The sequence below is a fragment of the Scyliorhinus torazame genome, chromosome 9 (assembly GCF_047496885.1).
Source record: "Scyliorhinus torazame isolate Kashiwa2021f chromosome 9, sScyTor2.1, whole genome shotgun sequence".
NCBI lineage: Eukaryota > Metazoa > Chordata > Chondrichthyes > Carcharhiniformes > Scyliorhinidae > Scyliorhinus > Scyliorhinus torazame.
The window spans coordinates 117,374,734-117,394,767 of NC_092715.1; the positions used below are offsets into that span (position 1 = coordinate 117,374,734).

The window sequence follows — 20,034 nt, forward strand, 5'->3', positions numbered from 1 at the left end:
AGATTCATCATGGTTAGTGGGAAGCTGGAGGGAATGGGCGTGGTATTGGTGAATATATAATGCCCCAAACTGGGATGATGTTGAGTCCGTTGGGAGGGTGCTAGGGAAGATCCCGGACCTGGATTCACATTGACTGATTATGGGGTTAGACTTTAACAAGGTCCTGGATTCGAGACTGGACCGATCGAGTCCCAGGTTGGAAAGGTGTCAGCTATGGCAAAAGAGCTACGGGGGTTTATGGAACACATGGGAGGGGTGGACTCGTGGAGATTTGGGAGGCCAAGGAGTAAGGAGTTTTCATTCTACTCCCATGTGCATAAGGTGTACTCCCGAATAGATTTCTTTGTGCTGGACAAAACGCTGCTGGTTGAGGTGGTGGATACTGAATATTCAGCAATTGTGGTGTCAGACCATGTCCCACACTGGGTAGACCTGAAAGTGAGCAAAGGAAAGGACCAGCGGCCGCAATGGAGGTTAGATGTAGGGCTGCTAGCGGAGGACGAGGTGTGTGAGCGGATGGGGGAGGCCATTCGGGAATACATAAGGATCAATGATATGGGTGGGATCTCGGCAGGGACGGTATGGGAAGCACTGAAGGTGGTTATCAGGGCGGAACTCATTTTGATTCAGGCCCATAAGGAGAAGACTGAGCGGGCGGAGTTGGACAGGCTGGTAGGTGAACTTTTACATGTGGACAGGAGGTATGCAGAGTCACCGGATGACGGGCTTCTGAAGGAGCGTCAGAGACTCCAAATTGAATTTGGGCTCCTGTCCACAGGTCAGGCGGAGGGACAGCCGAGGACGGTAAAGGGGGCGGTGTATGAATATGGGAAAAAAGCCAGCAGGATGTTGGCGCATCAGCTGAGGAAGCAGGAGGCGGCGAGAGAAATTGGGACAGTAAAGGAGATAGCGGGGAAGGTGGCTGTGGATCTGGCGGGGATGAACGATGTGTTTTGGGAATTTTATAGTAGACTATACAAATCGGAATCCCCAGCCGGGCAGGAGGGTATGAAGCGATTTGGGGGGAGGGGGGGGGCTGGAGTTCCTGAGGATAGATGAGGAGTTGGTGGAAGGTTTGGGAGGCTCAATCGGGCTTGGCAGATTATATATTTTTTAAAATATATTTTATTCAAGTTTTTTGGCCAAACATAACAATACGTAGTGTTTCTTTTACACAACAATAAAGCAATATAAATAACCGTGGCCAGTTTTAAACAAATAAATAAGTAATATATAAACAAAAACAAAAAACAACAAAACTAAATGGCAACTGCCTTGTCCAAAATAAATACTCTCCAAAAATACAATCCAACAATCCAATATACAGTTACATATACCAAATACCTATACAATAACATCCCTGAGAGTCCATCCGATTCCTCCCCCCCCCCCCCCCCCCCCCACCCTGGGTTGCTGCTGTTGTCTACTTCTTTTCCATTCCCTCTATCTTTCTGTGAGGAAGTCGACGAACGGTTGCCACCGCCTGGTGAACCCCTGAGCCGAACCCCTTAACACGAACTTAATCCGTTCTAACTTTATAAACACTGCCATATCGTTCATCCAGGGCTCCACACCCGGGGGTTTGGCTTCCTTCCACATTAACAATATCCTGCGCCGGGCTACAAGGGACGCAAAGGCCAACACGTCAGCCTCTCTCGCCTCCTGCACTCCCGGCTCTTCTGCAACCCCAAATATAGCCAACCCCCAGCTTGGTTCGACCCGGACCCCCACCACCTTCGAAAGCACCTTTGCCACCCCCACCCAGAACCCCTGTAGTGCCGGGCATGATCAGAACATGTGGGTGTGATTCGCTGGGCCTCTCGAGCATCTCACACACCTATCCTCTACCCCAAAAGATTTACTAAGCCGTGCTCCAGTCATATGCGCCCTGTGTAGCACCTTAAATTGTATCAGGCTTAGCCTGGCACACGAGGATGATGAGTTTACCCTAAGTAGGGCATCAGCCCACAGCCCCTCCTCAATCTCCTCCCCCAGTTCTTCTTCTCATTTCCCTTTCAGCTCATCTACCATGATCTCCCCCTCGTCCCTCATCTCCCTGTATTTGTCCGCCACCTTACCGTCCCCCACCCATGTCGCTGAGATCACTCTATCCTGCACTTCCGGCGTCGGGAGCTGCGGGAATTCCCTCACCTGTTGCCTCGCAAAAGCCCTCAATTGCATATACCGAAATGCATTCCCTTGGGGCAACCCATATTTCTCCGTCAGCGCTCCCAGACTCGCAAATGTCCCATCTACAAATAGATCTCTTAGTTGTACTACACCAGCTCTTTGCCATGCTCCAAATCCCCCATCCATTCTCCCCGGAACGAACCTATGATTGTTTCTTATCGGGGACCGCACCGAAGCTCCCGTCCCTCCCCTATGCCGTCTCCACTGCCCCCACATTTTCAATGTAGCCACCACCACCGGGCTTGTGGTGTATTTCTTTGGTGAGAACGGCAACGGCGCCGTCACCATTGCTTGCAGGCTAGTCCCCCTGCAGGACGCCCTCTCCAATCTCTTCCACGCCGCTCCCTCCCCTTCTCCCATCCACTTACACACCATTGAAACATTGGCGGCCCAGTAGTGCTCACTTAGGCTCGGTAGTGCCAGCCCCCCCCCCCTGTCCCTACTACGCTGCAAGAATCCCCGCCTCACTCTCGGGGTCTTCCCAGCCCACACAAAACTCATAATGCTCTTCTCAATTCTTTTAAAAAAAGCCTTCGTGATCACCACCGGGAGGCACTGGAACACAAAAAGGAATCTCGGGAGGACCACCATTTTAACCGCCTGCACCCTACCTGCCAATGACAGGTGACGAATGTGATATAAAATAGTTACTTTAGAGATATTAGTTAATGTAATGTAGAAGATAGGCCAGTTTAATTCTGGTTAGTTCACAGACAAAGGATTTCAGACCGCATGGAAAAGCAGGAAGAGGTGTGTCCACCAAAGTGATGCTGAGTAATAGGGGCCAGAGGAAGGGATTGGAAGTGAGCCAATCAGAATCGATCAAACAGGTCAGGAGGGACATAGGATGACCTATGGGCGTCGAGTATGTGAAACTTGATGCCATTTGAATGTATCAGTACAGAGCTCTTTGTCTTAAAGCCTCACTTGATTCCGGAGGTACAGAGAGCAGAGGTGATCTGTACTACTGTGAACTGAGAAAGACTTGCAAGTCTAATAAAATAACTAATGCTGTACCTGCAAATCCATCTCGACTTTTATTGAGGCCAGACTGACGGGTAAAGAAACTGAGGATTTAACACAGGGACACCATGTCCCATCTCTTGAAATCCTCCTCCATCTGTTCCACCAACCGTGTTAAATTAAGCCTATGTAATGTACCCCAATTCTTGGCTATCTGGATCCCCAGGTACCGGAAGTCCCTTGTTACCTTCCTCAACGGTAAATCCTCTATCTCTCTGCTCTGCTCCCCCGGGTGCACCACAAATAACTCACTTTTCCCCATGTTCAGTTTATACCCTGAAAAATCCCCAAACTCCCCAAGTATCCGCATTATCTCTGGCATCCCCTCCGCCGGGTCCGCCACATATAGCAACAAATCATCCGCATACAGAGATACCCAGTGTTCTTCTCCCCCCCCTAAGTATTGCCCTCCACTTCCTGGAACCCCTCAGTGCTATGGCCAGGGGTTCAATCGCCAATGCAAACAATAACGGGGACAGAGGACATCCCTGCCTCGTCCCTCTATGGAGCCAAAAATAGTCAGACCCCCGTCCATTCGTGACCACGCTCGCCATCGGGGCCCTATACAGCAACTGTACCCACTTGATATACCCGTCCCCAAAGCCAAATCTCCTCAACGCCTCCCACAAATAATCCCACTCCACTCTATCAAATGCTTTCTCGGCATCCATCGCCACCACTATCTCCGCTTCCCCCTCTGGTGGGGGCATCATCATTACCCCTAGCAGCCTCCGTATATTTGTATTTAGCTGTCTCCCCTTCACATCCCAGTTTGGTCCTCATGGACCACCCCCGGGACACAATCCTCTATCCTCATTGCCATTACCTTGGCCAGAATCTTAGCATCTACATTCAGGAGGGAAATGGGCCTTTATGACCCGCATTGCAGCGGGTCATTTTCCTTCTTTAGGAGGAGCGATATCGTTGCCTCTGACATAGTCGGGGGCAGCTGCCCCCTTTCCCTCGCCTCATTAAAGGTTCTCATCAGTAGTGGGGCCAGCAAGTCCAAATATTTCTTATAGAATTCAACTGGGAATCCGTCTGGTCCCGGGGCCTTCCCCGCCTTCATGCTCCCAATCCCTTTCACTACTTCCTCCGTCTCAATCTGTGCTCCCAGCCCCACTCTCTCCTGCTCCTCCACCTTAGGAAATCCAGCTGATCCAGAAAGCACATCATTCTCTCCTTCCCATCCGGGGGCTGCGCTTCATATAATCTTTCATAAAATGCCTTGAACACTCCATTCACTCTCTCCGCTCCCCGTTCCATCTCTCCCTCCTCATCTCTCACCCCCCTATCTCCCTCGCTGCTCCCCTTTTCCTCAGTTGGTGGGCCAACAACCTACTCTCCTTCTCCCCATATTCGTACTGTACACCCTGTGCCTTCCTCCATTGTGCCTCTGCATTACCCGTAGTCAACAAGTCAAATTCTACATGTAGCCTTTGCCTTTCCCTGTACAGTCCCTCCTCCGGTGCCTCCGCGTATTGTCTGTCCACCCTCAGAAGTTCTTTCAACAACCGCTTCCTTTCCCTACCCTCCTGCTTTCCTTTGTGTGCCCTAATAGATATCAGCTCCCCTCTAACCACTGCCTTCAGTGCCTCCCAGACCACTCCCACCTGTACCTCCCCATTATCATTAAGTTCCAAGTACCTTTCAATACACCCCCTCACCCTTAAACACCACCCCCTCATCTGCCAATAATCCCATGTCCATTCTCCAGGGTGGAAGCTGTTGTTTTTCTTCCCCTATCTCCAGGTCCACCCAGTGTGGAGCATGATCCGAGATGGCTATAGCCGTGTACTCCGTCCCCGTCACCTTTGGGATCAGTGCCCTTCCCAAAACAAAAAAATCTATTTGTGAAAATACTTTGTGTACATAGGAGAAAAACGAAAACTCCTTACTCCTAGGTCTACTAAATCTCCAGGGATCTACTCCTCCCATCTGCTCCATAAAATCCTTAAGCACCCTAGCTGCAGCCGGCCTCCTTCCGGTCCTGGACCTCGATCTGTCCAGCCCCGGGTCCAGCACCGTATTAAAGTCTCCACCCATTACCAACTTCCCCACTTCTAGGTCCGGGATTCGTCCTAACATACGCCTCATAAAATTGGCATCATCCCAGTTCGGGGCATACACGTTCACTAATACCACCGCCTCCCCTTGCAGTTTTCCACTCACCATCACGTATCTGCCCCCACTATCCGCCACTATAGTCTTTGCCTCAAACATTACCCGCTTCCCCACTAGTATGGCCACCCCCCTGTTTTTTGCATCTAGCCCCGAATGAAACACCTGCCCCACCCATCCTTTGCGAAGTCTAACCTGGTCTATCAGCTTCAGATGCGTCTCCTGAAGCATAACCACATCTGCCTTAAGTTTCTTTAGGTGTGCGAGTACCCGTGCCCTCTTAATCGGCCCGTTCAGCCCTCTCACATTCCACGTGATCAACCGGGTTGGGGGGCTCTTTACCCCCCCCTTGACGACTAGCCATTTCCTTTTTCAATCCAGCTCCTCACCCAGTTCCCACGTAGCTGTATCCCCCCCAGGCGGCGCCCCCCCCGCCCCGACCCCCCCCTCCCATACCAGCTCCCCCTTCTCCCCAGCAGCAACCCAGCTGACCCCCCCCCCCCCGCTAGATCCCAAGCTCCCAGAAGTCAGCAAACTCTGGCCGACCTCGGCTTCCCCCCAGTGACCTCAGCTCACACTCCGAGGCCCCCTCCTTCCTGCTTCCCTGTTCCCGCCATGATTACCATAGCGCGGGAACAAAGCCCGCGCTTCCCTTTTGGCCCCGCCCCCAATGGCCGGCGCCCTCAGCTCCTCATCCTCCCTCACCCCCTCCCCCACGACATGGGGAAGAGAGAGAAGTTACAGAGTCGCAGGTTTAACAACTTGGGAAGTCCTCTCTTCCCCCTTTCCCCCGCTTCATCCCACAAATTCACCCCCCCACTTTTGTCCCAAACGTTCTTTTTCTGGCCCGCTCACTCCAGCTTCTCCTCGACAATAAATGTCCACGCCTCATCTGCCGTTTCAAAGTAGTGGTGTTTCCCTAGATGTGTGACCCACAGTCTTGCCGGTTGCAGCATTCCGAATTTGACCTTCCTTTTATGCAACACCGCCTTGGCCCGATTAAAGCTTGCCCTCTTTCTCGCCACCTCCGCACTCCAATCTTGATATACGCGGATCACCGCATTCTCCCACCTACTGCTCCGAGTTTTCTTTGCCCATCTGAGGACCATCTCTCTGTCCTTATATCGGAGAAATCTCACCACTATTGCTCGAGGAATTTCTCCAGCCCTCGGTCTTCGCGCCATAACTCGATAGGCTCCTTCCACCTCCAGCGGACCCGTCGGGGCCTCCGATCCCATTAACGAGTGCAGCATCGTGCTCACATATGCCCCGACGTCCGCCCCTTCTGCACCTTCGGGAAGACCAAGAATCCTTAGGTTCTTCCTCCTCGCATTATTCTCCAGCACCTCCAGCCTTTCCACACATCTTTTGTGTTGTGCCTCGTGGATCTCCGTTTTCACCACCAGGCCCTGTATGTCGTCCTCATTCTCAGCAGCCTTTGCCTTCACGACCCAAAGCTCCTGTTCCTGGGTCTTTTGCTCCTCCTTTAGCCCCTCAATCGCTTGTAATATCGGGGCCAACAGCTCCTTCTTCATCTCCTTTTTGAGTTCATCTACGCAACGCCGCAGGAACTCTTGTTGGTCAGGGCCCCATATTAAACTGCCTCCTTCCAACGCCATCTTGCTTTGTGCCTGCCTTCCTGGCCGCTGCTCTAGAGGATCCACCGCAATCCGGCTACTTTCCTCTCTTTTTTCCATCCTTGTCCAGGGAGGATTCCCTTCTGGATTACCGCACAGTGTTATTTGCCGTTAAAATTGCCGATGGGGCTCCTATTAAGAGCCCAAAAGTCCGTTCCACCGGGAGCTGCCGAAACGTGCGACTCAGCTGGTCATCGCCACACCTGGAAGTCCCGGGCTTAGGCAGATTATAGATGACTGGGGATGATGCAATCGGGTAAGGCTCCGGGACCTGATGGGCGAGTCGAGTTCTACAAGAAAATTTCCGGGCTGCTGGGGCCGCTCCTGGTAAAGGCTTTTAATGAGTCCAAGCAGCTGGGAGTTGCCCCCCCAACGTTATCGCCGGCATCGATTTCCCTTATTCTGAAGCGGGATAAGGACCCAGAGGACTGTGGATCGTATAGGCCGATCTCTCTTTTAAATGTGGATGCAAAATTGTTGGCAAAGATCTTGGCCACGCGCATAGAGGACTGTGTCCCGGAGGTGATAGGGGAGGACCAGACGGGGTTTGTGAAGGGACGTCACCTGACGCCCAACATTAGTCACCTCTTAAATGTGATAATGATGCCAGCGGAGGGGCGCGAGGTTGAGGTGGTGGTAGGCATGGATGCAGAAAAGGCCTTTGATCAGGTAAAGTGGAAGTACCTGTGGGATGTCCTGGGAAGGTTTGGGTTTGGGCAGGGATTCACTGACTGGGTCCAGCTGTTATATCAGGCACCGGTGGCGAATGTAAGGACCAACTGGGTCCGGTCAGAATATTTTAGTTTGTGTAGGGGACGAGACAGGGGTGTCCACTCATTCCACTACTGTTTGCCCTGGCCATAGAGCGCTTAGGTCATCAAACATCTGACGGGGGATAGTGAGAGGGGGGGGGGGGGGTGGATCATAGGGTTTCTCGCTATGCGGACGACTTGCTCCTTTACATAACAGACTCGTTGGGGGGAATGGCTGGGATCATGGAGATATTGGAGGAATTTGGTCGGTTCTCGGGCTACAAATTAAACATGGGTAAGAGCGAGGTGTTTGCGATCCAGGCACGGGGACAGGGGAGGAGACTGAGGGAGTTACCGTTTAAAGTGGTGGGAAGGAGTTTTAGGTACTTGGGGATTCAGGTGGCCAGGGACTGGGGTCAGCTCCATAAGTTAAATTTGGGCAGGGCAGTTGAGCAAATGAAAGGGGACATCCGCACGTGGGACATGCTTCCGCTGTCATTGGCGGGGAGGGTACAGACAGTGAAGATGACAGTCCTCCCGAGATTGCTATTTGTGTTTCAGTGTTTTCCAATGTTTATCCCTAAGGCATTTTTCAGGAAGGTGAACGCGGTGATCTTGGGTTTTGTATGGGCTGGTAAGGCCCCGAGGGTGAAGAAGGTCCTTCTGGAACGGAGACGCGGGGTAGGGGGCTTGGCCCTTCCGAATTTGATTAATTATTACTGGGCGGCGAATATATTAGGAAGTGGGTAGTGGGGGAGGGGTTGGTGTGTGAGCGAGTGGAGGCGATGTCCTGTAAGGTTCGGAGGCTTTGTTAACGGCACCTCTGCCATTCTTGCCGGCTCGGTACTCCATAAGCCCAGTGGTGGTGGCAGCCCTGAGGGTGTGGGGGCAATGGAGGCAGCACATGAGACTGGAGGGGGCGCCGGTGTGGTCACCGATCTGTTTTAACCACCGTTTTGTTCCTGGAGGACTGGACGGGGGCTTTAGGAGGTGGCAGTGGGCAGGGATTGAGAGATTTGGTGATCTCTTCATTGAAGAGGGTTCTCTGAGTCTGGAGAGATTAGAGGAGGAGTTTGAGTTACCGGGTGGGAACGGATTTCGGTACCTACAGGTACGGGACTTTGACCCAAGGCAGGTTCCAAGCTTCCTTTTGTGTTATGTACTCTGGGATAACACAGGCTGCAACTCAATGCAGCTTTGACCAAAAGATACTCCAGACTTTGAAGTAAGTTCAATGTGATTTATTGAACCATTAGCACAGTTCTCTATGAGTTTGACTCTCCTGCTAATCTTGCTATAGTAACTCAGTCTAACTAACCAGTCTGCTCTAAGCCACGTGGTGGGTGTGATGATTCTGATTGCCCCGGTCCTACTCTCTAAGTGTCCCCTGTGGAAAGAGACAGAGCATATGTGCCCTGTCCTTATATATGGGTTGTGTAATGCCCCCTTGTGGTAGTGTCACCTCTGGGTGTCTTGACTGCCCATTGGTCATGTCCTATTCTATGTGTTCATTAGCTGTACGTCTGCATGTCATGACATCTCTGATACTCCCTCTAGTGTTTGCTTAGTTGTAGTGTATTTTGTGTCCTTTGTGGCATCTGTCAGTGTCCTTTGTGGCATCTGCTGTTTCATTGAGCATGCCGTCTCTGATTCCTCGGCACTCCCTGTCTGGAGTCATGTCCGGTTCACTTGAATCATCTTTGGCTTGTCGATGCTCCCCGTCTGGAGCCCTTTCTGGTTCACCTGAATCACCTTTGGTTTCTGATGCTCCCCGTTTGGAGTCATTTCAGGTTCTTGTGGAGAGGCTCGAGTAGATGAGGTTTGAATTAACGTGGTGTCACTGGAGACACTAGTAACCTCACTTTGATTGTCGAGTGCCTCTGTACATACTAGCTGAGATCTATCAGTCTCGCTGAGATGTCACACTCTTGTATGGGAATTGTGAAGCCTTTGTCACTTGTCGCACATACAATGGGTAGACCTTCAGTGTCTTCCTGTCGGTTAGATGAGCTAGGTAGATTGTCCGTCTTCTTCTGGTGGCTCAAATAATCTGGGTAGACTGTCATAGTCTTTTTGTTGTTCACGTGAGCGTGGTAGACTGTCATAGTCGTCTTGCTGTGCACATGAACATGGCAGACTTGCATCGTCTGATGCTGGTTGCTCAGATAAGGTTGCTAGACCTTCATGGTCTTGTTCATACAAGGACTGCGCTCTGGAGTCTTGCGTTGCTTCCATCCTGGAATCTGTCAATGAGCTCGCTGTGGAGGCTTGTACCTCTTTCTCTGTGGAGTCTGGCATCGTTCCCTGTGTGGAGTCATGCAGTGGTCTCGCTGTGGAGTCAATCTATGCGCTCTCAATGGAGTTGTGCAGTGGTCTCACTGTGGAGTCTTTCTGTGTTCTCTGTGTGGAGACGTGCAGTGGTCTTTCTGTGGAGTCTGTCATCGCTTTCTGTGCGGAGTCGGGGACTCTTCGTGGTGCATGGACCACTCTCAGTATGGAGTCGGGGACTCTTTGTGGTGCATGGACCACTCTCAGTGTGGAGTCGGGGACTCTTTGTGGTGCGTGGACCACTCTCTTGGCGTCAGGCCGCTCTCTGTGAGCTTGTACCGCTCTCTGTCTCTTGGAGTCAGGCCGCAGCAGAATCCTGTACTCATGGGTCGGGATGTCGTCTATGCTGGGCTGAGGATCCTCAAATCCGAAGAACTCATCCATGACTGTGTTGGATTCTTCAATGTACAACATATCTCGTTGCGGTTCGGATTTGGTACTGAGGTCGCCACGTCCAATGATGAAATCATCGTCTGAGTCGTAGTCTTCAAGGACTAAATCATCTTTTAGGGCGGTGCTAACTGCTTGTTGCAGGGTTCTGCGGAGGTTACTTTCTGCTACTGGTCGAAGTTCAGGCATTGTGCTGACGTTCCAGGTGAAAGAATTCTGTTTTCTGGCTTTCAATTTTTTTTTCACCATTTTCAGACATTTCCCCTTTAAGTGGGCGTGGTCCAGGGCCTCTGATGTCATGACGCTTGTGACGTAGAGCGTAGGAATGGATTGCTCATGCGCAGATTGCTTTTCCTTCACTGTGCGCTCTTTTCGCAACTGTGCATGCGCGGTTTCTCGCGCATGCGCAAAACACTATCACCGGTTTGCGTCTTCTCAGGAACTGCGCATATGCGGCCCCTTGCGCAAGATGGCTGCCAATCAAAATTGCTGTTTGCTTCTGTTGCAAGCCTACTTTTGCCTCGTGGTGAGTATAGGTGCCAGTCTTACCGATTTCTGTTGTGTTCACCTCGCAGTAGTTTTCAAACTTGTCCAGGACTGTCTGGAAGTCTCTCTTGTCCTACCCTTTGGAATACTTGAAGGAGTTGAAGATTCCTGTTGCGCTTTCATCCGCAATGGTGAGTAGAAGATCTATCTTCTCAGCATCGGCCACGCCATCTAGGTCGGAAGCTACCGTGTAAATCTCAAAACTCTGCTTGAATGCACGCCAGTTGCCATTGAGATTGCCGTGGTACCTGAGCTGCTGAGGAACCGGAATCTCGATCATCTTGCCTGGGTGCTGTTGCTGGTAGTCACGGATCTTGTTGAGTTGAACTATATAGGGTCAACAGGCACTCCTGGGTACCATGCTATGTTATGTACTCTGGGATAACACAGGCTGCAACTCAATGCAGCTTTGACCAAGATACTCCAGACTTTGAAGTAAGTTCAATGTGATTTATTGAACCATTAGCACAGTTCTCTATGAGTTCGACTCTCCTGCTAATCTTGCTATAGTAACTCAGTCTAACTAACCAGTCTGCTCTAAGCCACGTGGTAGGTGTGATGCTTCTGATCTGCCCCGGTCCTACTCGCTAAGCGTCGCCTGTGGAAAGAGACAGAGCATGTGTGCCCTGTCCTTATATATGGGTTGTGTAATGTCCCCTTGTGGTAGTGTCACCTCTAGTGTCTTGACTGCCCATTGGTCGTGTCCTATTCTATGTGTTCATTAGCTGTATGTCTGCATGTCATGATGTCTCTGGTGCTCCCTCTAGCGTTTACTTAGTCGTAGTGTATTTACATTAACCCCTTCTTTATTTACAGTGATGCATATCACCACACTTCCCTCGCCTCCCTCTAAGGGAGGATAAGGTGATGTCAAAAACAGGGGTTGGGGAGGGGAGGGTCTCGGGAATATATAAGGAATTGATGGAGTGGGAGGGGGTCCCAATCGAGGAGGTGAAGAAGAAGTGGGAGTAAGAGTTGGGAGGGGAGTTGGAAGTTGGACTATGGGAAATGGTCTTGAGGAATCAATTCATCCTCATCGTGTGCCAGGCTTAGCCTGATCCAGTTCAAAATTGTCCACAGGGCTCATATGACTGTGGCCCGGATGAGTAGGTTTTTTGAGGAGGTGGAGGACAGATGTGGGAAGTGCAGGGGAAGCCCGGCGAATCACGTACACATGTTTTGGGCATATCCGAAGCTGAAAGGTTTCTGGCAGGGATTCGCAGACGTCATGTCAGAGATCCTGGAAGGGAGGGTTACTCCGAGTCCAGAGATGGCAATATTTGGGGGTTCGGAATATCCGGGGGCCCAGGAGGGGAGAGAGGCCAACGTTTTGGTCTTTGCCTCCCTGGTGGCCCGGAGACGCATTTTGCTGGGATGGAAGGACTCGGAGCCTCCAAAGTCAGGAGTGTGGGTCAGTGACATGGCAGGGTTTCTCAGGCTGGAGAAGATTAAGTTCGCCTTAAGAGGTTCAATTCAGGGTTCGCTCAGAGGTGGCAGCCGTTCATCGACTTCTTTAAGGACAACTGACCGTCAGCAGAAGGGGGCCGGGGGGGGGGGGGGGGGGGGGGTGATATAAAGGGAGGCATGACATTGTACAATAAGGATATCTAATATATGGGCAGTCAGAAGGTAGGGCGGGGGGGAAGTTGGGTATGTTATTGTGATGTTGTTGCGTGTGTTGGACGGCTCTGTTGTTTAGAATGTTTAAATGTTAAAATTATAAATGCTTCAATGAAATGTTTTCTAAAAAAAAACGACTTGGGCTCGAAGATTGGGAGGTTCTGAAAAGCGAACAGAAACCTTGGCAGCACTGTCATTTTCACTCTGCACCCACACTGCCAGCGACAGTGGCAGCAGTTCCCACCTCGTAAAATCCGCTTTCATCTGCTCCACCAACTGAGCCAGGTTCAGCTTGTGCAACTGCGCCCAGCTCTGCGCCACCTGGATACCCAAATATCTTAAGCTTGCCCCCACCACCCTAAACAGCAACTCCACTAGCCTCTTTTTCTGCCCTCTGGTCTAAAGGGGGAACACCTCGCTTTTTCCCATGTTCAATTTGTATCCCATGAACTGGCCAAATGCCCCCAGGATCCCCATGATGCTCCGATACTGTCCACCAGGTCCAAAATATACATCAGCAGGTCATCTGCATACAATGAAGCTCGAAGCTGAAGCCCCCCCCCCCTCGGCTCAATCCCTCGCAAGTCCCTCGATGCCCTAAGCGCCATTGCCAGCGGCTCTATGGCCAAGGGGAAGAGCAACAGGGAGAGGGGGCCCCATGCCTCGTTCCACAATGCAGCCTGAAGTATCCCAAACTCACTCAGTTCGTCCACACACTCGCGACTACCGTCTTATACAGCTGGATCCAATCTATGAACCACTGCTCGAACCGCCCCAGCACCTCCAACAAGTAGATCCACTCTACCCGATCTAACATCTTCTCCGCGTCCATCGCCACCTCCTGCCCCTACAAAGTCATCATGATTACATTGAGTAGCCTCCTCACATACGCTTTGATCTTCGCATATCACCCCAGGGACACTATCCTCAATTCGCGATGCCAACATCTTCGGCAATAACTTGGGTGTCCATGTTCAATAATGATATTGGGTGGTTCGACCTGCACTGCTCTGGATTCTTACAGTGTATGCATTTGGCACAATGAGGAGATAGCAGGGTCAATCTGTGTCTCAAGTTTGGTATGATATGCAGACGGTGTAATATTTTGAACTGAATCTCCTTTGTTCTATTACAGACTGAAATTTTATTGGCATTTTCTATATATTACTCCTGGTTTCTTCATCAACACTGACTGCAAAGTCTTTTTCCCAGGCTGCAGTGTTTCTAATATACTCACAAAGGATCTTGAACACAAAGTGTCATAAAACTTGCTGATTAATTGCTTAGGTTCCACAGAAATCAGGATAGTTTTCCACTGGGAAGACTGAAATGTCAAGACGCATAGTTATTTTATTAAGGATAAAGTCTCTAAGTTGCAGATATTTTAAAAAAGGAATATTTTGGGATATCAAATTGTTGACATAGCTGCTCAGAAGATGACAAGGAAGTGCCATTGAACATATCTTCCAGCCTACAACTACCTCTTACCAGATATCAAATCCATGGTCTATAAAATTTGGTGGGAAATCCGGGTTACCCTGAATGAGAGAGAGAGCAGAAATGAATTTTGATCTCCCTTCCAGCTGACAGGTCTTTCTCCATGCTGTAAGAGTGTTGATAATTTTAGGAATCTCACACTTGGCAGATCCAGCCTTGAAATCCCTGAAAAACAACAGTAAGTAGAATACGGACTGGCCTGTTTCAATGTCGAACCAAATGGAGGAGGGTACTCTCTGCCCTAATCCCTGACAAACCTTTCTCAGAACTGATGTTGCAACTCACCCACCATCCAGCTAATTCATGTGGTGAGGCAGGAGGAGGCAGTGGCGTAGTGGTATTGTTGCTGGACTAGTAATCCAGAGACCCAGAGTCATGTTCTCGGGACCTGGATTTGAATCCCACAATGGCAGATGGTGAAATTTGAATTCAATAAAAATCTGGAATTAAAAAGTCTAAACGTTTCCATAAAACTATTGTTGATTGTCATAAAAACCTATCTGGTTCACTAATGTCCTTTAGGGAGGAAAATCTAGTATCCTAACTTGGTCTGGCCTACATGTGACTGCAAATCCACAGCTATGTGGTTGACTCTTCAATGCTCTCAGGGATGGGCAATAAATGCTGGCCCAGCCAGCGATGCCCACATCCCATGAACAATTTTTTAAAAATGAGTCATAGCTAAGACAAGGCATAAAGGGGCATCACTTTTATGTACCTTGGGCAGCCCATACATATCTGGAAGCAAGGAACATATATACCCGTCATTAAGAATGGTGTTCATTTTGTTGATTTAGTCACATTTGCTGGGGATCACTATTCCAATCCCTTTGTCAGGTTTACAGATGCGTATGTCAGAGTTGACCTTGAGGCCTCGCAACATTACCAGACATTCGCGTGCATGCGAAAATCAGCCAAGTGGTTTGGAATCCTGCAACATGCGTGTGCTAGCTCGGTGGGCTTTTTCAGCCTCTTCAGTGGATGCTGGTTTATGGTGGGCTATCTGGGAGTAGAGGAGTTCAAACTCAGCAAATATCTCTTGACGTTTGATGGCACACTGTGGTAGTATGTATTGGGGGTCATGTGGGACTGGAAGCCCTAATGTCATTGGCTGACAGATCCCGGGTCCTGGTTGGCCGTTGACCTCAAGCTCCGCCCTGAAGGCGGAGTATAAGAAGCCGGAGTCTTCCCCCGCAGGCCAGTTTACTATCGAGCTGCGGGGGAACAGACACGCTTAATAAAGCCTCATCGACTTCACTCTATTCGTCTCATGGAGTCTTTGTGCGCGACAATTTATTAAGCGTGCCTAAAAAAAAAAAGACTATGGAGCTCAGGATCATTCCGGAATGCCTGAGGATCAGCCCCCAAGCAGTGAACGCGGCAGCAGCCTTCAAGCACTGGCAGACTTGCTTCGAGGCCTACCTCAGAACGACCACCGGCCGAGTCTCAGAAGACCAAAAACTGCAGGTCCTGCACTCGAGGGTGAGCACGGAGATTTTCTCCCTCATCGAAGACTCGGACGATTTCCAGACGGCCTTCGCATCACTGAAAAGTCTCTACGTTCACCCAGTTAACCAAATCTACGCTCGCTACCAGCTCGCTACGAGAAGGCAAGCTCCTGGAGAATCGATGGACGAGTTCTACGCCGCACTGCTGATTTTGGGACGAGCCTGCAGCTGCCCGTCGGTAAACGCAAACAAACACACGGACATGTTAATGCGCGACGCTTTTGTGGCAGGTATGCAATCCTCCCAAAGACTTCTAGAAAAAGAGTCGCTAGGACTCTCAGAGGCACGGCCCCTAGCAGCCTCCCTGGACGTGGCCGCGCGTAATACCCGTGCCTATGGCCCCGACCGCGCGGCAACCCATTGGGCCCCGTACGTACCCGTCGCGGCAAACCCCCTACCCCCCCCCACAGGCTTGCGCGGTCCAAACGCCGAGTCGCACTGGGGGCGCCCGCTGTTATTTCTGCAGCCAGGCGAAACACCCCTGGCAGCGCTGCCCGGCCCGCGCAGCTATCTGCAAAAGCTGCGGGAAAAAGGGCCATTATGCGGTTGTGTGCCGTCCCGCGAGGTCGCCGCTGTCCCGGGAGCACAGGGAGCCCTGCAAGCAGTTTACGCTCCCCAACCCCCCCAGCACGCCATGTGCGACCCGCAGGCGCAGCCGCTCTGGGTCCCGACCACCGCGGTCCTGGGAGAACTGGGAGCCCTGCACGCCGCCTACGCCCCCCAACCCCCCTCCCCGCAGCCCATGACCCGCCGCTACCGCTTTGGGTCCCGGCCAACACTCTCCACGGAGAGGAGGGAGTTTTCCGCGTCCCTAACGCCACCCTAACACCCACCGCGCGCCCCACGTCTGACCCGCCGGCGCCACCTACTTGGGCCCCGACCACCGCTGTCCCCGGTGAGGGAGCTCTGCGTGGTCCTAGCGCTCGCGGCCCCACGCCTGACTCGCCAGCGCCGCCGACTTGGGCCCCGACCACCGCTGTCCCCGGTGAGGGAGCTCCGCGCGGTCCTAGCGCTCGCGGCCCCACGCCTGACCCGCCGGCGCCGCCGACTTGGGCCCCAACCACCACTGTCCCCGGTGAGGGAGCTCCGCGCGGTCCTATCGCTCGTGGCCTCACGCCTGACCCGCCGGCGCCGCCGACTTGGGCCCCGACCACCGCTGTCCCCGGTGAGGGAGCTCCGCGCGGTCCTAGCGCTCGCGGCCCTAGCGCTCGCGGTGAGGGAGCTCCGCGCGGTCCTAGCACTCGCGGTCCTAGCGCTCACGGTCCTAGCGCTCCCCAGCCCCCCCAGCACACCATGTGCGACCCGCAGACGCCGCCATTTTGGGTCCCGGCCACCACGAGGGGCGCCGATGTGCGACCCGCAGACGCCGCCATTTTGAGTCCCGGCCACCACGAGGGGAGGGGCGCCGCCATCTTGGACCGCCCCAGACCTGTACGACGTGTGGGGGCGGCCATTTTATCCACCCCCGCCGCCATCTTGTGACCCCCCAGCCACGTGCGATGTACGGGGGCGGCCATTTTGTTCATCCCCGACGCCATCTTGGACGGCAACAACGGACCCCACTCCACTACTACAACCACGGCTCGCTTCGATTACGCTCGATCAAGCTCGGCCCCGGACACTCCAGACGACGACGACAACGGTACAAATAAACGGCCACGAGACGCCATGCCTAGTCGACTCCGGGAGCACGGAAATCTTTATACACCCCGACACGGTAAGACGCTGTTCCTTAACCACCTATCTCAGCGCACAAAAGATTTGCCTAGCTGCAGGATCCCACTCCGTACAGATCCAGGGATTCTGCATAGTTACCCTAACGGTGCAGGGGAGGGAGTTCAAAAACTACAAACTAAACGTCCTTCCCCAACTCTGTGCCCCCACCTTGCTGGGATTAGATTTCCAATGCAATCTACAGAGCCTTACGTTCAAATTCGGCGGCCCCATACCCCCACGCACTATCTGCGGCCTCGCTACCCTCAAGGTGCAACCCCCGTCCTTGTTTGCGAACCTCACCCCTGATTGCAAACCCGTCGCCACTAGGAGCAGACGGTACAGCCGCACAAGGACACACTCCTCGCTTTCAGAGAGGTCATGGTCAAGTTCTGCATGCTTGGTGGCGTCATTAATTGTGCTGTCCAAACGCTTCCACTCAAGTGAGTTTAGAGTGTGGCATGTTTCAAGTAGGTACTGTTTGTGGTGCGGTCATCTATTGAAGGAAAATAGCAGCACAAGCAATCAAATGAAAGAATTAAAATGACCTTGTGCACCTCAGACCAAGCACAGTGTGCAGCACAGTGTCTGTTTTTCCCTTTAGTGTTAGGTGTATCTTGTTCTGACGAGTGAAATTAAGTGAATGGGCAAATCTGTAGCAAATGTTTTTCAATGTTGGCAAATGTGAGGTCTTCCACTTTGGATCTAGAAAGGATGAAACAGTATTATCTAGTTTGAAAAGTTGGAAACAGTGGCGGTCCGAATGGGGCAGTTTCAGCACTGTGTATAAATTATTGAAATTTCATGAACAAACATAGAAAATAATCAAAAAGGTTGACAGAATGCTGGTCTTTACAGCTGGAAGAATAAAATGCAAGGAGGTAGAAATCTTGCTTCGGCTATACAAAACCTTGGTGGAGCGTGCTGTGAGCAATTCTGGCATTACACCCGAGGAAGGACAGAGTGCAGCATAGATTCACCTGGATGATACTGAACCCCAAAGGTCACTGACCTGAGACGTTAACGCTGGAAATACTGGCAGAGACTGCAATAACCTACCGACAATTTCCAGCAAAGTCTTGCGTTTTGGACTACAATCCCCAGCATTCATTGCGCCGCGACGTTATTTCCGGCGGTGAGGTATCTTCCTGTTGTTCAGCGGTGTCACTCGGCCTTCCGGGAGTCGCCGAGCTGTTGTTTTTGGCAGTTTTGTCGTTACCCTCTTGGTTTCCATGTATTCCCGGCGGCCGCAGAGTTTTAACGAAGGGCTGAATGTCCGGAGCTGCGAGGATGCGGCGGCGGGGGGCGGATATGCGCTCCCGACAAGGTCATGGGAGTGTACCGACCCCTGGCTGGCTGAGAGCCGGTACCGGGCGCCGGAACCGGGGCCTTGGGGAGAGAGACAGGCGCCAGCGGCGACAACACCAGCCGACAGCGCGGGGGCGGCTGCCCCAGAAACGGCGGCCGGATCCACTGGTGAGTGTTTACAATAAGGTTCTGGAAAATAAAAACAGAAAATGCTGGAAAAACTCAGATCTGGCTGCATTTGTGGAGAGAGAGAAACAGGGTTAAAGATTGCCATAAGACACAGGAGCAGAATTAGGCCATTCGGCCCATCGAGTCTGCTCCGCCATTCAATCATGGCCCATATGATTCACATTCCCATTTTCCTGCCTTCTCCCCATAAGCCCTGATACCCTTATTCACATGGCTCTTCAGAGCTAAAGAGAGTGAGAAATGTGATGGATTTTATCAGGTGGTGGAGCAGTTGGAGCTAAATAGAAGGTCAGTGATTAGTGTGAGCTAGGAAAGATTGCACAAAGGTGTTTAGGGTACAAACAGAAAATGCTGTGTTAACGTGGTGTCTGCAGCATTTTCTGTTTCTATTTCAAATTTCCAGCATCCTCAGCATTTTGCTTTTTTAATGTTCCTGACAACTCCAGATCCAGGCAGTATTTGGGCCCTGACAGCCATTAGTATCTCACTCTTGGACCAAGCTCTGGGATGCTGCTGTCACTGAGCTTGCAATCTTCATAAGGAGCAATAGAGTGCCCTGACTGCCTCACCTGAGGGCTAGCTGCTTTCTGCTCAGCTGAGGCTGCTGAAGGATGAGCAAGGGTCTGCATTGTCTGGCTGATGTTTTCATATTTGGCAACTTTTAGGCTGGCAAAGTTTGAGTTTGTAAATACCACCCTGTTTCCCAGTTATTTCAATGATGTGATGCCAGCCTTTCCCATTCTGCCCTCCTTGCAATTTATTTTATTCACAATGCAAAGGATGACAACCCTTGAACACTGATTTAGAATTTCTGATTGTAATCTCTGTTAACAGATATTCGTAGGTGAACTTAAACTGTCCCTAAACAAAATTTTGAAATTGCATCCTGTATGTCTGCATTATCCTTCCTCAACTGCTTTGATCAGTGTGCAGTCATTGACAAAGTTTGCTGCACCATACTTCCTCAATGCATCTACTTTTGTTATCCAGTTGAATGGACTGCCCTTGCGTGGTTCTTGTATATCCTGTCGTAACTAGTCGGAGAATGGCCTGCATTGACTTCACATCCTACTCCTGACCGGTTGTTCATGGTGTCCTTCAAGGATCTATTCTTGGCCCCCTCCATTATATTTTATTTGCATGCTGCCCTTTGGTAATATCTTCCATAACACATCAGCTTCCACATGTGCTAAGATACCTATCTTCTCACCG

The 20,034-nt window shown here is 51.5% G+C and overlaps 2 protein-coding genes across 4 annotated transcripts in view; one reads left to right on the forward strand and one right to left on the reverse strand.

Annotated features, from left to right (window-relative positions):
* Positions 1-18,457, reverse strand: part of tmem232 (transmembrane protein 232) — a 237,188-nt gene extending 218,731 nt beyond the window's left edge. Inside the window, exon 1 of one of the 2 annotated variants that reach the window (XM_072516415.1) lies at positions 18,385-18,457. The gene's annotated coding sequence lies outside the window, so the exon portion shown is untranslated. Of the gene's footprint in view, positions 1-18,337 lie in introns of both variants that reach the window. The other variant, XM_072516414.1, reaches the window with a different exon arrangement.
* Positions 18,458-18,471: 14 nt separating this feature from the next.
* slc25a46 (solute carrier family 25 member 46) overlaps positions 18,472-20,034 on the forward strand; it is a 100,086-nt gene continuing 98,523 nt past the window's right edge. The window contains exon 1 of one of the 2 annotated variants that reach the window (XM_072516417.1): positions 18,472-18,801. In XM_072516417.1, coding sequence (XP_072372518.1) covers positions 18,558-18,801 — 244 coding nt within the window. In that variant the 5' untranslated portion in view covers positions 18,472-18,557. The remainder of the gene's footprint in view (positions 18,802-20,034) is intronic. The other variant, XM_072516418.1, reaches the window with a different exon arrangement.